We start from the raw sequence: 14716 nt of genomic DNA, 5'->3' as shown, positions 1-14716 counted from the left end.
CCCCCCCTCCCACCTCCACTTGGTAAGGCAACTGCCATCTTTTCATGTGCTGTATATTTAAAGCTGCTTATCGTATTTTTCACTCCATGCATCTGATTAAGTGAGTTATAGCCCACGAAAGCGTATGCCCAAATACATTTGTTCATCTCTAAGGTGCCACAAGGACTCCTCATTGTTTTTGCTGACACATATTAACAGGGCTATCCCTCTGAAACCTGTCACCATGCAAGACATTATTGACCAATGTGACTAAAGACCCCAGCCTCACCAGCCTTTCACCAATGTTAGAACTCCATGGTCACTGTTCCCCATACCTTCTAATATAACTAAGAGGTGGCAGCATGGTGGACCGGGAGAACCATAACTACACACAGACAGGTTTCAGAGTAGCAGCCGTGTTAGTCTGTATCCGCAAAAAGAAAAGGAGGACTTGTGACTCAGACGTTCTTGTTAAACCCTGGATTTGTGCTGGAAATGGTCCACCTTGATTATCATACACATTGTAAGGAGAGTGATCACTTTAGATAAGCTATTACCAGCAGGAGAGTGGGGAGAGAAAACCTTTTGTAGTGGTAAACACCCATTTTTTCATGGTTTGTGTGTATAAAAAGATCTTCTGTGCTTTCCACAGTATGCATCCGATGAAGTGAGCTGTAGCTCACGAAAGCTCATGCTCAAATAAATTGGTTAGTCTCTAAGGTGCCCCAAGTCCTCCTTTTCTTTTTATACACAGACAGACCTAGGAAAGCCACAGGACCAGATGCACCTCACCGCACTACAGTCAGTTCTCTTGACCTTCCCTGAGTGCTTTACACTCAGTGTCACCAATCTACTTTTACAGTAGAGTTACAGTGTCACCAATCTACTTTTACCTTCTCTGTGTGTGCCTGGGTGCGTGGTTACACCTTACTTGCGTGGCCGGCTTCTTTGCCCACAGCAAAGGTCTCATGCAGACTCGCATCCTTAGTGGCTTGCACCAAGCAAGGCGGCGGGTGCCAAAACTCCCCCACCCTCTGAGCTCAGACAGCGTCAGACAACGCCCAGGCGGGCCCCTGGTAACCTACAGCCCCGTGGTTGGCTCTTCTGCCTGCCCTTGTGTGGGGCGGATCCAATCCAGCAGGGGGCGGGCGAGCGCGCCTGGGACCGCCCCCAGCCTTCCCCCTTGGCCAGCGCCCCAGCGCTTCTCAGCACTCAGCCACGCCCACGCCGCTCAGTTCGTCAAGGGGCGGGGCCCAGACGTCACCGCGCACCATGCGGAAACATCCGCGCGTAGAGGCGCATGCGCACTGGGTGCCCAAATGGGCTGGCGGAGCTTGGTGCCGGAATTAAGACGCCGGGGCGCAGGGGTTTGAGGAGACAGCCCTAGTACCGCCCTCAGGCGGAGGGTGATGCGATCGAGGCCGGACTTCCGCTGTGCTTGGTCCTCCTGCTCCAGCCGCCAGGGCGGGGAGGCGGCCGCTCCGCCACCTCACGTGACATCCCCGCGCCAGCGCCGTCGCCTGGGAGACTGGCAGCTAGCAGCCTTCCTCCACGCGCGCCCGCTAGTAACCGCCTCCTCCGCGCCGCCAGGGGATGCGGCCCGCGGCGCCATGCGAGTCTGGAGTACAGGCATCAGCGGGCTCAGCGCTGCCGCCGCCGCCGCCGCCGCCGCCGCGGGGACCGGCCGCCTGCGCCGTCTTGGCCCGCGCAGCGAGCGGGGTGAGAACGGGGGGTCTCGCGAGCGCCGCCGCCGCCGCCGCCACGGCCCGGCCTTCACCCGCAGGGCCAGGCCCGCCCAGTCTGCAGCCCCGCCAGCTGAGCCGGGAGCCCGTGTGCGCTGCGCCCCAGGCCCCGCAGCGCTGGGGGCTGGAGTCTCTGCCGCGGGCTGGGGCGCTCTCCGCGCGCGGGCTGCCCTCACCCCACCCCGGCAGCCCCGGGGGCTTCCGGCCTGCGCGTCTGCTCTCGCCGAGGGGGCCTGTGAGAGGAGCCCGGGCTCTCCCGGGCTAGGCCTGCTTGTTTCCACGCGCAGCGCAACCGCACAGGCGCCTTCCGTTGTGTTGTGACAAGCCGCGTTTAGTAAAACCGAGCTGGAGGGTCTCCGATGTTGCTGCCCACGAGAAAATTCACGCTCCTGCGGAAATGCTGTTTTCTGCCTGTTGTAGGAATAAGTGTTTGCATTTTTTCCCCAGGTTTCAGAGTAACAGCCCTGTGTTAGTCTGTATTCGCAAAAAGAAAAGGAGGACTTGTGGCACCTTAGAGACTAACCAATTTATTTGAGCATAAGCTTTCGTGAGCTAATAAATTGGTTAGTCTCTAAGGTGCCATAAGTCCTCCTTTTATTTTTTTCCCAGTTATTCTTAATCCAGAAAACTAACCCTATTATACTTATTCGGGAGATTTGAATTGAGCACAACTTTCAGTGGTTTGAGCATTGGCCTACTAAACCCAGGGTTGTGAGTTCAATCCTTGAGGGGGCCATTTAGGGATCTGGGGCAAAAATTGGGGATTGGTCCTGCTTTGAGCGGGGGGTTGGACTAGATGACCTCCTGAGGTCCCTTCCAACCCTGGTATTCTATGATTATTATATCTTCTCTACAGTTTTGGTGGGAATTGTTACATATAATAAAATGGGCGTCGTGTTTATCACAAGTCAACCTCATAACTCTTCAGTAGCCACAGCACTCCAGCCTATCTCCCCTTCCCTACAACAATCCCATCTCTTCACACTCTGTTTGAAAAAGACAAACAGCAACAGCATTTGCTGTGTGTTTTTAAGTTTTGTTTACAATAGTAAATATCAGATTGTGAATAAATATTTTCTGTTTAAAGGGCCATCAAGTCCAGCAGAACCTCAAATTTAGTAGTTTGTTTAACACGGTATTGTACAGTATTTGCTCTCACACGCACCCCCTTCAACTGCCTGACTGCATACTTCCAGCTCCAAATGAGGTGTGTGGCCGACCAGTCAGTTTGTAACTCTGGTGTTTGTAACTCTGAGGTCCTACTGTATTTCAGTAAATAATAGGAAGTAACGGCTAATGAAGTAAGGGCAGTTCTCTGCTTAAAACGCTGCAGCGATGTAACTAGACCAGTGCAGTGGTGCCACGGTAGCACTTCAGTGAAGACACTACTACGCTGATGGGAGAACTTCTCACATCCGCGTAGTAATCCACCTCCACAAGAGGCGGTAGCTCCGTTAACAGGAGAAGTCCTCATAAACATAGCACTGTCTACACCGGGGGTTAGATTGGGATAACTGCATTGCTCGGGGTGTTGGGGAGGTTCACACTCTTGAGTGACAGTTACACCAATGTAAATTTATAGTGTAGATCTGGCCTAAGATTGTGGACCTAGTCCTCAAAAATACCAAGTGCCCTCAACTCCCACGGACTTGAGTAGGTGCTGAACGTGTTATTTAAGCCCTAATCCAGCAAACATCTGTGTGTGTGAGTAAGAGCACATTTACATCTAAAATTTAGGTTGACCTAGCTACGTCACTTAGGAGCATAAAAAATTCACACTGTGTGAGAGATGTAGTTAAACTGACCTAAGCCCCAATGTAGACACCGCTAGGTCAATGGAAGAATTGTCTTGAAGGGATGTGCTCTCTGTTGCTGTAGGAAATGTCTACGCTGCTGTGGCAGAGCAGTTATGCTGCTGTACCGCTTGTAATGTGGCTTCATACATAAGTAGTCCCACTGAGTTCACAGAGATTACTCACAAGGGTAATACGCTACTAGAAAGTGCTCAGATACCATGGTGATGGCGTACAACTGTATAAAAAGCTGAACAGAATAGCTGACTGGAAGGTGCTTTGCACTCTAACTCCAGCATCCTGAGCATGTTGCAATCATGTATGTTGGGGGAGATTATTGAATTTTATAGTAGATTAAAGTAATGCCAATTTTTAGTTATTGGAAGTATGTAGTGAACGTCTTACAGGAATAAAAAGTGTCTTAGTGAATATACTTTCATTTCATATTGACCCAGTAACTTGTATGCGTTTTTTGTAGACTTAAGCATCTCTGTGGCATCATCTTTACAAACTCACAGTGTCAAGGGGAAATTTTCCTTATCGGGGAGTAGAAAGCTATTCTTTGACACCCATGCTCTAGTGTGCCTGTTGGAAGAAAATGGTAACTTTTCTGTTACAAATTATTCAAATATGTAGAGTGATCTATAACTTATTTCTGCTGTATGATTTCATTATCGTTTCAGAGTACTAAACTTGTGCAGTTATTTCTCTGTGACACTTAATTTAAAAGTGCCATTCTTAGTCAGATAGCTTTTATAAAGATTGCTTAAAACTTACTGAGATATTTATTCTGCTTTAAAGGGACATTATTAAGATCAAATTTTGACTTTTGTTATTTTGGATTTACATCTGTGTAACTGAAGTCACAAACTGGTCAGGACTGCTATATAACACTTAATTAACTCTTACATACCTTGTAATTGCCCTACGTTTGCATTTTTTTTAATTCTCATCCATAATATCATATCACTGCCTTTATTGTGAACCTGCAAATGTTGAAAGTACTTCTTGAGGGATTATTGTTTTGCAAAATATCTTAGTAGAATGTTGCAACTTACAATAATCAGCAGAAGTGAGTTAAATCATAATACACTTCACTTTACATATTGTTATATTTTACAGAGTCTTAAAGACTGGTAGACCTAAAACAGACCAACTAGTTTTGTTCTGATTTATTGGATTGTGCATACCTTTTTACATTTTTCTGAACAAGTAGTGTACTAAAATCAGGTTCCTGCTCTTGAAGAGCATGGTTATAACTTCCAATAACCTGCTTGTTCACAAAAAACTAAGCAGGCATGAGAGAGACAATATGACATTCTGATGTGTACCCACATCTGTTTTAATAAATAAATAAAATACCACCATCCTATATTGTTGTTGAGGGATAGTGCTGAACAGTAGAAGTTGCCATTTAGCTATACTGCAGTTTTAATTTTATGGTGGAGAAACCTTGCATGTTTGTCTGTTTCTAATTTAATTAATTGGACAGTAACATTGTGTTCTGTTGTTAGTTCTGAATGGAGGGAGGAGTATGTTTGTGGCCTCTGCCATGGCCATAATTTATTAAAAATCTTTGTGAACAGTATTTGAAAGAGACATCTCTGAAAAAATTGTTCAGGCATAATTTTGCTATGTTTTGCTGTATTTTGTTTTGCTTAGGGTTCACTACTCAGCAATCAGAGATCATTGTATCTGCATTAGTGAAAATTATGAATACCAACATGGATGTGATTTACAAGGACATGGTGACCAAAGTACAACAGGTGAGGTACAGGAAGGTGTTGGATTTAAAGAAAACCAAAATTTAATGTTTCTACTAGTAAAACATGTAACTTGGTATTTAAGGAATGACTGTGCTTCAAATTGTACCTTACATTTTGAACAGCAAAGAAATTCGGGGTTAAAAATACAATGTAAGCATCCCTATATATCTTCTGGGTGTTTTCAAACTGGATGCTTGATTTATATTTAGTTTTGAGGCCTGATTTTTATTTTCCCCTATTCTCAAATGCACAAACAAGTGTTGCTATGGATTTTGAATTTCAACTATTGTGATTCAGTGCACCACCCAGATGCAGACTTTTCAAGCTCAAGTGCAATACAGGTCATCATTTTGGGGTTGAAATGGTAATTGACTAGAGAATTTTTAGGTAAGAGATTGAGATATGTGACACACGCAAATTGACTGGCACATGAGATATAGCGAATAGTGCAAGTCTTCCCAAGAAAGACAAACCCATTTGCTATCACAAGGAAGTAAGGGTTTCCTTGGCTCTTCTTTGAGTGGTTGCACTTGTCCATTCCACTGTAGGCATTCGTGCAATCCAGTGCACAGTTCTCAGAGAGATTTTCCCTTTGTGGTATCCATTAGGGCGTCATAAGTTCTGTCTGCTGTCTCACACCTAGGCACAGGCATAAAGGGTCAAGCTGCCCCTGACCCACCTCAGTTCCTTCCTATCACCCATGATGGTTATTAGAGTTTCCTGTCCTCCTTCAAGTTTTAGTCAAATCCTGTAAATACAGTACACCCTCGCTATAACAAACCCATTGGGATCAAAGCCATTTGTTCATTATATCCAGGAGTCTGTTATAGCAAAAGTGTCAGTGAGGGTGGGGCGGCTGACAGCTCCAGCTCTGTAGCTGGGCTCGAGGTGGAATCCAGGGACCAGGTTCATTATAACTGAAGGTTTGTTATTATGAAGGGAATATAGTGAGGGTGTACTGTAGTACCCATTGTATAGTTCAGTTTAATAGGTAGTTAGTCAGTTTTAAAAAAAAAAATGTGTTTTGTGTGGTTCTGGCACCTGGTCTCGGTTCCAGCCCTGGTACTGGAGATATACCATGCGCTCTGGGTTTCAAGCCCTGCCACTCTTACCGTGAGGCAGTGCCTAATAGTAAAGCTCATCTCAGCTGCCTTAAGTGCTTGGGGGAGGCTCACATGAGCGACCAGTGTACCATTTGCAAGGGCTTTAAGCCCCATTTTATAAAAGGCAGGACAACCAGAATAAAACATTTGCTGCTCAAATTGGCAGTATATCCTCTATCTGAGCTGTCTTCCTTGGCCCAAGTACTGAGCACCTTGGTGTTGGCCAGTAGTACACCTCTGGCAGTACCGATACTGAGAGACAGATTGGCGTTGCTGGTACTGAGGAAGAGGCATTGGAAATCAGACTCTGTGCCAGGATCACTGGAAGATGTGAAGAGGTCGAGCTCTTCTAGCGACATGGGAGTGTGTTTAAGGAGGAACCACTCCCCATAGCATGCCTTTAAACAGGGGAGTTTACTGACTCCAGAGCCCAGTGTCGGCCTGCTGACACCAGCTCCCAACACACTTTCGTTGGCATCTCCTCGCACTCCGGTACCGCAGAGTGTCTTCCCGGTGCCATCTACTCCTGAGGCATGTGAAGCTACAAGAGAGTTGCTAAATCTCTCAGTGTTCTTGTCACGAGCAGTTCAAGAAATTCACCTGGCACCAGTGCCCAATGTGCCACCGTCAGTGCCTTAACCTCTGCACCAGGCAATTCCATTGGGCTCAACCATCAGAGTATCGATTAAAGGGGTACTATCTAGGGGAAAGCCACAGATGATCTTCTCTGCTTCCCTTTCTTCAGACTCTGAACCTTCTTCACTGGTACCAGTGGGTGTGGCACTGCCATTTTCACAAGAAGAGGCTTCTCCTTCATCAGACTCTGAAGTGGGATCCTATGTATCCCAACCTATCCAGTCACACCATCAGGAGTATGTTGCCTGCCTGACGTGGGTTCAGCCTTAGTTCCAGGAAGGGGCTTATAGAAGGGACTCTTGGCTCTACGCACAGTTGGGGGCTGGAGCCATAGCAGTGGTCCTTCTGGAGGCTGAGGGGCTTCCTCCCTCATTCAAGAATGTTTCTACAGCCATCTTAGCAGGCTCCATCTACTGGTCATCAGGTGCATCAGTGACAAAAGCACCCTGTCGTCAGTATTGAGCCTTGCTCTGAACAGATTTGGGATCCCTCTCATGACCAGCCCCCAGTACCGCTGGCATCCTCTTTGCCTTCTGATGAGGCAATTGTATTGGAACCTATTTATCTGCCTTCTGATTATTTTAAGACCCATCAGGAATTGTTGAGGAGGATGGCTATGGATTTAGACATCCACCCAGAGGAGGCCTGGGAAAGATCACATAAGGTAGTGGACGTTTCGACATCTGTGTCTCCAACCAGAATAGCTGTCCCTATAAATAAGACTATCTTAGAGCCTACCAAGGTCCTCTGGTAGACCCCAGCTTCCCTGCCTCTGACTGCAGAAAGAACAAAGAGGAAGTACTCTGTTCCCTCTCAGGGGGTTCCAACACCTGTGTCATCATCTTCCTCCAGATTCCCTTGTGGCAGCAGCCGATAAGAAAGAGAGACAGACAGGACAACAGACAACAACCCCCAAAAATTGAGGATGAGAAGCTGGACTTACTTGGGAGGAAGCTTTATTCCACAGGAGATTACAGCTTCATATTGGAAATCAGAAAGCTTTGCTGGGGTGCTACAATTTCATCCTGGGGGATATAGTTTCAGAGTTTCAAAGACACGTCCCAGACAAGGTGAAATAGGAGTTCCGGTGTTTGATAGAGGAGGGCAGGTTGGTTGCCAGAATGGTTCTGCAGGCAGGTCTTGATGCAGCAGATTCTGCCCCTTGCAGCATGGCTTCTGCTATCATGATGAGCCACTCATCCTGGTTACACGCTTCTAGCCTCCCTCCAGAAGTACAACAGACAATCCAGGAATTACCTTTTGAGAATCACACTTCTCACAAGATGCTCTGCATCCTCTCAAAGGCTCTAGAGCAACCCTGAAATCCCTGGACATTTGCACCCCAGCAGTGAAGTGGGAGGCCTTTTGTTCTCATCAGTCCCAGAATTTTGGGGGGGGGTTTGCCCCTCAAGCCCACGATCTGCCAAGGAGAAGGAGCAGAGGTTACAAAAGGCACCCACCACTGCCCTCTGCTTTGGCAGTCACCAGTTCATCAAGGCAGGTAGCATCTTCCAAGAGCTCATTTTGATGGGCAGGTCAAGAGCATTTTACGAGTTCTAAGAGTGCCTCCTTTTTATTTTACAATTTTTTTCAAACTGCTTGTCCCACTTCTGTCGTCATTGGGCCCACATCACAACAGATTGGTGGGTTCTAAGCATGGTGGATGTGGGATATAGGCTCCAATTTATTTCTTCCTCTCCTTCCCCATCCCTCTTCAGGGACCCCTCTCACAAAGCAGCATTATTACAAGAAATACAATCACTCCTCTTTGTAGAAGCTATAGAGGAGGTCCCTCCTTTGTTCAGGGGAAAGTGATTTTACTCTCAGTACTTCCTGATCCCAAAGATAAAAGGGAGCCTAGACCTAAGGTAGTTAAACAAGTTATTACAAAAATTGCTATTCCCGATGGTCACTCTAGCTTCCATAATCCCTTCCCTAGAGCTGGGGGACTGATACGCTGCTCTTGACTTAAAGGATGCCTTCTTTCACATGGCAATTCATGAGAGCCACAGAAAATTTCTGAGATTCATTGTCAGCAGTTGCCATTATTAGTTTACAATGGTTCCCTTTAATCTCTTGGCTGCCCCACTTGTTTTTCAAAGTGCATTGCAGTAGTAGAAGCTTTCTTCTGGAGGTTGGGGTTATGTAGTCCCTTACTTGGACGACTGGCTGATAAGAGGTCAATCCAGGTCGCAGGTGATGTCCAGCATAGGCATAATCTGATCCAACTTCAATGCACTTGGTCTGCTGATCAACTCAGACAAGTCAGTCCTATCTGTGGAACAGAATTCATTGGAGTGGGGTTGTGGACTCTACAGCAACCAGGGCCTTACTATTGCCGAAAAGGTTTCAGGCAATGCAAAACCTCATTCTGGACTTAAGAGCTTATTCTCTCACCCGGGGGGGTGTAAGTTTAGGCACATGGCGGAGTGGCACTTTCGTGGTCCAGTACTTCAGACTGTCTCTCACACGCCTTCAAGGCCAGTTGGCAGAGGCATCCCATAGATATGTTAGTGCACATACCAAGTCACATCTTATCTTTCCTGGGTCTGTCTACCAATCAAATCAACATCTGCAAGGGAGTTCCTTTCACCCTGCCTCAGCAATCTCTTACTTTAGTCACTAATGCTTTAGACATGGGTTGTGGGGGCTCATGTGAGACCCCTGCAGATGCAAGATCTCTGGTCTCCCCAAGATCTCAGCCTACATGTAAACATCAAGGAGTTGTGCTTACCTTGTATGGCGTTCCTTCCTCTTGTTCAGGTAAGGGGAATACTGGTGCCATGTTTTATGTAAACTTTGTTGGGAAGCAATATTCCTCTGGGACTTCTGCATCGACACCTCTATGCTTCCGAATACAGCCCACCTCTTGGGTATTTGGAATATGCTAGCAGATCACCTGAGCAGGTTTTTTAATAATCACCATGTGTAGTCCCTTTGCCCAGATGTAGCAAGGTCCATTTTCCCGTTCTGGAGAACTCCCCAAATGGATCCCTTTGCAACAAAGGACAACACAAAATTTCACCAGTTCTGCTTCAGAGCAGAACTGAGCCTGGGTTCATTGACAGATGCTTTTCTACTGCTGTGGTCACTTTTCTCCCTATCCCTCTTGTTCTGTGCAAGGCCAACCAGGACAAGGCCTGTCTTGTAGCAATTTGCCCTGGTATGGCCCCATCAACACTGGTTTTCTCATCTCTTGGACCTCTCAATTAGTCCCTCACAATCACTCCCATTTCACACAGACCTGATTGCTCAGAAGTTTGGCTGCCTCCTCCACCCCAGTCTTCAGGCCCTTCACCTAAAAGCCTGGAGTCTTCATCTTTAACTTCAGTGGAGGAGTCCTACTCTAGAGAGATGCAGAAGGTACTGCTGAATAGTAGTAGAAAACCATCAAACAGAATGACTTACCTCTCCCATTTAGCAAGGTTTTCCGTCTGGTTGAAGCTGAAAGGGATCTCCCATATTCCTGCTTCTATTCAGCGTAGTCCAGCCTATCTTTTGTATCTGAAATATCAAGGATTGGCAATTAGCTCAATCACACTATGCCTAGTGGCTGTTATCAGCATTCCACCCTCATGTGGATAACCTCTCCTTTTTTTCCAACCCGATGACTATAAGGTTTTTAAGGGTTTGGACAGACTATTTATGCATGTACAGAACCGTGTTCTACCAGGGAGCTTGAATCTAGTCTTAACAAAGCTGATGGGTCCCCCGCTTTGAGCCATTAGTGACCTGCTCTCTGTTGCACCTTTCAGTGAAGGTAGTGTTTTTAGTAGCCATTACATCAGCCAGGAGAGTTGAGAGTCCTAGTATCAGATTATCCAAATATGGTTTCTTACGCAGATAAAGTTTACCTTCATCCCCATCTAAGGTTGGGTACAATCGTGGTCTCCACTTTTCATATCAAGCAAGTAGTTTTCTTGCTAACCTTCTTCCCAAAGCCTCACCATAATAAGGGAGAGGAGAGATTGTACGCCATAGATCTCAGAAGAGCTGTAGTGTTTTATCTAGAACAGACTAAACCTTTCCATTCTTTAAGTTGTTCATTGCTTTTGCAGTCAGAATGAAGGGCAGTCCTGTTTCCACACAAAGGAGTTTATCATGGATATCCAGTTGTATTCACCTGTGTTATGAGTTGGCTAGCCCCAGATAGAGTACTGAGACGTTGACTAGATTCCAAGCGACTTCTGTGACATTTCTGGCTAACATCCACATTTGCAAGGTGGCAACCTGGTCATCAAGTCACGCTTTCGCTTCTCGCTAAGCAATCTCTCAGCAATCTAGAGACGATGCTAAATTTGGACAAGTAGTCTTCCAGTCCCTGTTCAAATAGACTCCGAATCAGTGGTGCTGGTGCTGGAGGTGCAGGAGTACCCCCTGGCTTGAAGTGGTTTCCATCATATACAGGATATGATTATTTGTCACTATGATTATTTCCTGAAACTCATGGATTATTCTTGATGTCCTCTACAGCTACCCAGAGGGGGGGTTGGTTCTGGGAAGACCCCAGACCTATTTGCAGCTGGAAGTAGACCAGTAGTGCTAGGGTTGCTCAAAGCACCCTCCCAGCCACCAGCAAACTGCTTATAGAAGCTAGCTCATCTCTAGCCTTTGGTCACGATGGGTGACTCCATAGCATAAGAAAGTTTGTTCTAGTAAATTATATGAATATCTAAGAGCAAGGAATTCTTGTGTTCTAATTATGGCTCTGATGCTGACTTCTCCGTCATCTTGGTCATTTCATATAGCCTCTCTTCCTTAGCACCCTCATCTATAGCATGGGAATAAATATTTACCTCTGTTACTACCTGGAGGGTGTAAAGACTTATGTTAGTATAGTTGTAGAAAAATGCCTACAATTACAGAGAGAACTGGAGAGGATGAAAGATAGGGTAAAACAGGTGGGAGCAGGCCACCTTTCTCCACTTTTTGTGTTCTTTGTCCTGTTCGCTGTCCTCAGTGAAATTGAAAATATATATAAAATAATACTGTTTATTTAAAATAAACACAGGGAAGACAGGATTTAAGCATTGTTTAATATTTCACTTAGATTAAACTTTGAAGTAATACTGCTATTGACATGTCTTCATAACCAGAGCCAGTTGATGGTCATCATTGGATGTAACAATAAAAAAAAAGAAAAACACAAGTTAGCACTGCTTTGTATTGGTATGACCAATGGACCTGTTGAGCACTCCGGAGTGGTTATGGCACCTAAATTGCATTCTTTGGAGTGTTGAAGTAAACATTCCTGTAACTGGTATCTTGATCTCGGCTGAAATAGGAAAGAACATTTTACTGAAGTGCTGTCTTTATATGCTGTTCTGTGCATCTGGTTTTCTTTTATTGTAAGAGGAAAAGAACAGTTTGTCATGAGTTCTTATTTGTATTCTAGGTTAAGTACATGCCTACAATAAAATGCCCTCTTATTTGACTTGGTACAGTATGTGGTATTACATGTATCTATTAGTCTGCAGACCTTACGGCTGGCAGGTGCAATATGACTGATATGGTCCAAATGCACTTCCTTCCCCATATCCTCTCCAGCTCTTTGCATCACTGGAGTCACTAGTTGCTTTAATGTTACAACACCACACTTATAGCTGCAGCAGGAAGAGGAAAAGCTGAAATGTGAAGAGAGGAGCTACCAGTGATATCACAATTCCACCAACCTGTAGATATTTCAGAAATAGCTAGTGTTTTGTGCTAGCTCCGAGTAAAATTTAGCTAGCTTCTGAGCTTAAATTAGCCATCTTAAATTAAGTGACACGGATACTGAAATAATAGCATTTTAAATACTATATTTGTACACAAGTACAAGTTTTTAGGATGTTGCAGTTGTTATGGTATGAGCTGAATTTTTCTTTCTTCTTTCAAAGGAAATCACTCTTCAGCAAATAATGTCTCATATTGGTGGTGTGAAAAAGGATATGATTATTTTAGAAAAGAGTGAATTTTCAGCACTCCGAGCTGAAAATGAGGTAAAAACACATACAAACTAGTGTAGCACTGGGTTTTTTTGTATACCACATAGAGAAGTGCTTCTCAACTTTTTCCACACCATGACTTCGTGTTCCAGCAGAAAAAAGCTTTGCGATGCCCCTCCCAGTTCGCCATAAAGTAAGGGAAGGTGGTCACGAGCCCCAAGTTGAGAACACATAGCGTAGAGGAAAGCCATGCATCAAGCTTTGTTGTTGTGTTTTGAAACTTCTCTGTGTTGGGAGGAGGGGAGGGAAAGCCAAGAGTAGTAGAATCATAGTATCAAGTGTGGAGAGTTGCTTGCAGAGCACCCTGTAACCTGAAGAAGTAGTAATATAATATAATCATTTACAGCATTAAAAAATTTGATCCAGTAGTAGTTATACAATCCGTAGTTGAATGCATGTCTTACAAGTTTTTTAGGCTCCTTTGGGGACAGCGTTAAAACACTCCTGACGTATGTCAGATATCCATTGCTCCTCTTCCTAGAAGCTGAGCATATCTTTTTGCTGTATAGGGACCCTGTCAGTCAGCCCAAAGGAGTGAAATTAGTCTGCTGAAGAGGAGGAATTTTTACCATCTCGTTGGCAGATGCGGTTTAACAAATTTACAGCAAGCAAAAAGATGTTGAAAGAAACCTTGTAGAGGATGGTAGGTTGTTAACAATTCTGCCAAAGGTCACAATTAAAGGAAACCAAATAGAAGGTGTTCTGTTGGCTATTGAGAAGGGAAAAATTGTTTATCCGTAATCTTATATATTTAGAGGTGAATGAACAAGGAAAAAATAATGGGACTGTTAACTTAAGGTGCTTCTGAACTGTGTTTAACATACATAAATTGGAAACACAATTTATTAGGGCTGTTGATTAATTGCAGTTAACTCGCGATTAATCACACTATGTACAAATAGAATACCAATTTAAATTTATTAAATATTTTGGATATTTTTCTACATTTTCATATATATTGTATCCTGTGTTGTATTTGAAATCAGTGTACATTATTTTTTATGACAAATGTTTGCACTGTAAAAATGATAAAAGAAATAGTATTTTTCAGTTAATCTCGTACAAGTACTGTAGTGCAATCTCTGTCCTGAAAGTGCAATTTACAAACATAGAGGGGTTTTTTGTTACATAAATGTACTCAAAAACAAAACAATGTAAAACATCGGAGCCTGCAAGTCCTCTCAGTCCTACTTTTGTTCTGCCAATCGCTAAGACAAACAAGTTTGTTTACATTTACAGGAGATAATGCTGCCCTCTTCTTGTTTACAATGTCACTTGTGTAATAACAGGCACTCTCATGGCACTGTTGTAGCCAGCATCGCAAGATATTTACGTGCCAGATACACTAAAGATTCATATGTCCCTTCATGCTTCAAGTACCATTCCAGGGGACATGCATCCATGCTGATGACAGGTTCTGCTCGATAACAATCCAAAGCAGTGCAGACAGACGCATATTAATTTTCATTATCTGTGTCAGATGCCACTAGCAGAAGGTTGATTTTCTTTTTTGGTGGTTCGGGTTCTGTAGTTTCCGCATTGGAGTGTTGTTCTTTTAAGACTTCTGAAAGCATGCTCCACACCTTATCCCTCTCAGATTTTGGAAGGCACTTCAAATTCTTAAACCTTGGGTAGCTATCTTTAGAAATTTCACATTGGTACCTTCTTGGCCTTTTGTGAAATCTGCAGTGAAAGTGTTCTTAAAACGAA

General features: G+C 44.6%; 1 protein-coding gene across 2 annotated transcripts in view; it reads left to right on the top strand.

Annotated features, from left to right (window-relative positions):
* The first annotated feature begins 1299 nt into the window (after positions 1–1299).
* MCUR1 (mitochondrial calcium uniporter regulator 1) overlaps positions 1300–14716 on the top strand; it is a 34612-nt gene continuing 21195 nt past the window's right edge. Inside the window, exons 1-4 of one of the 2 annotated variants that reach the window (XM_084621380.1) lie at positions 1300–1698; positions 3993–4115; positions 5177–5280; positions 12899–13000. In XM_084621380.1, the coding sequence (XP_084477506.1) occupies positions 1389–1698; positions 3993–4115; positions 5177–5280; positions 12899–13000 (639 nt within the window). In that variant the 5' untranslated portion in view covers positions 1300–1388. The remainder of the gene's footprint in view (positions 1699–3992; positions 4116–5176; positions 5281–12898; positions 13001–14716) is intronic. The other variant, XM_084621381.1, reaches the window with a different exon arrangement.

The sequence above is a fragment of the Lepidochelys olivacea genome (assembly GCF_965140295.1).
Source record: "Lepidochelys olivacea isolate rLepOli2 genome assembly, chromosome: 2".
Lineage (NCBI taxonomy): Eukaryota > Metazoa > Chordata > Testudines > Cheloniidae > Lepidochelys > Lepidochelys olivacea.
Note: the sequence above shows the minus strand (reverse complement) of the source record. Positions and strands in the feature narration are given on the sequence as shown.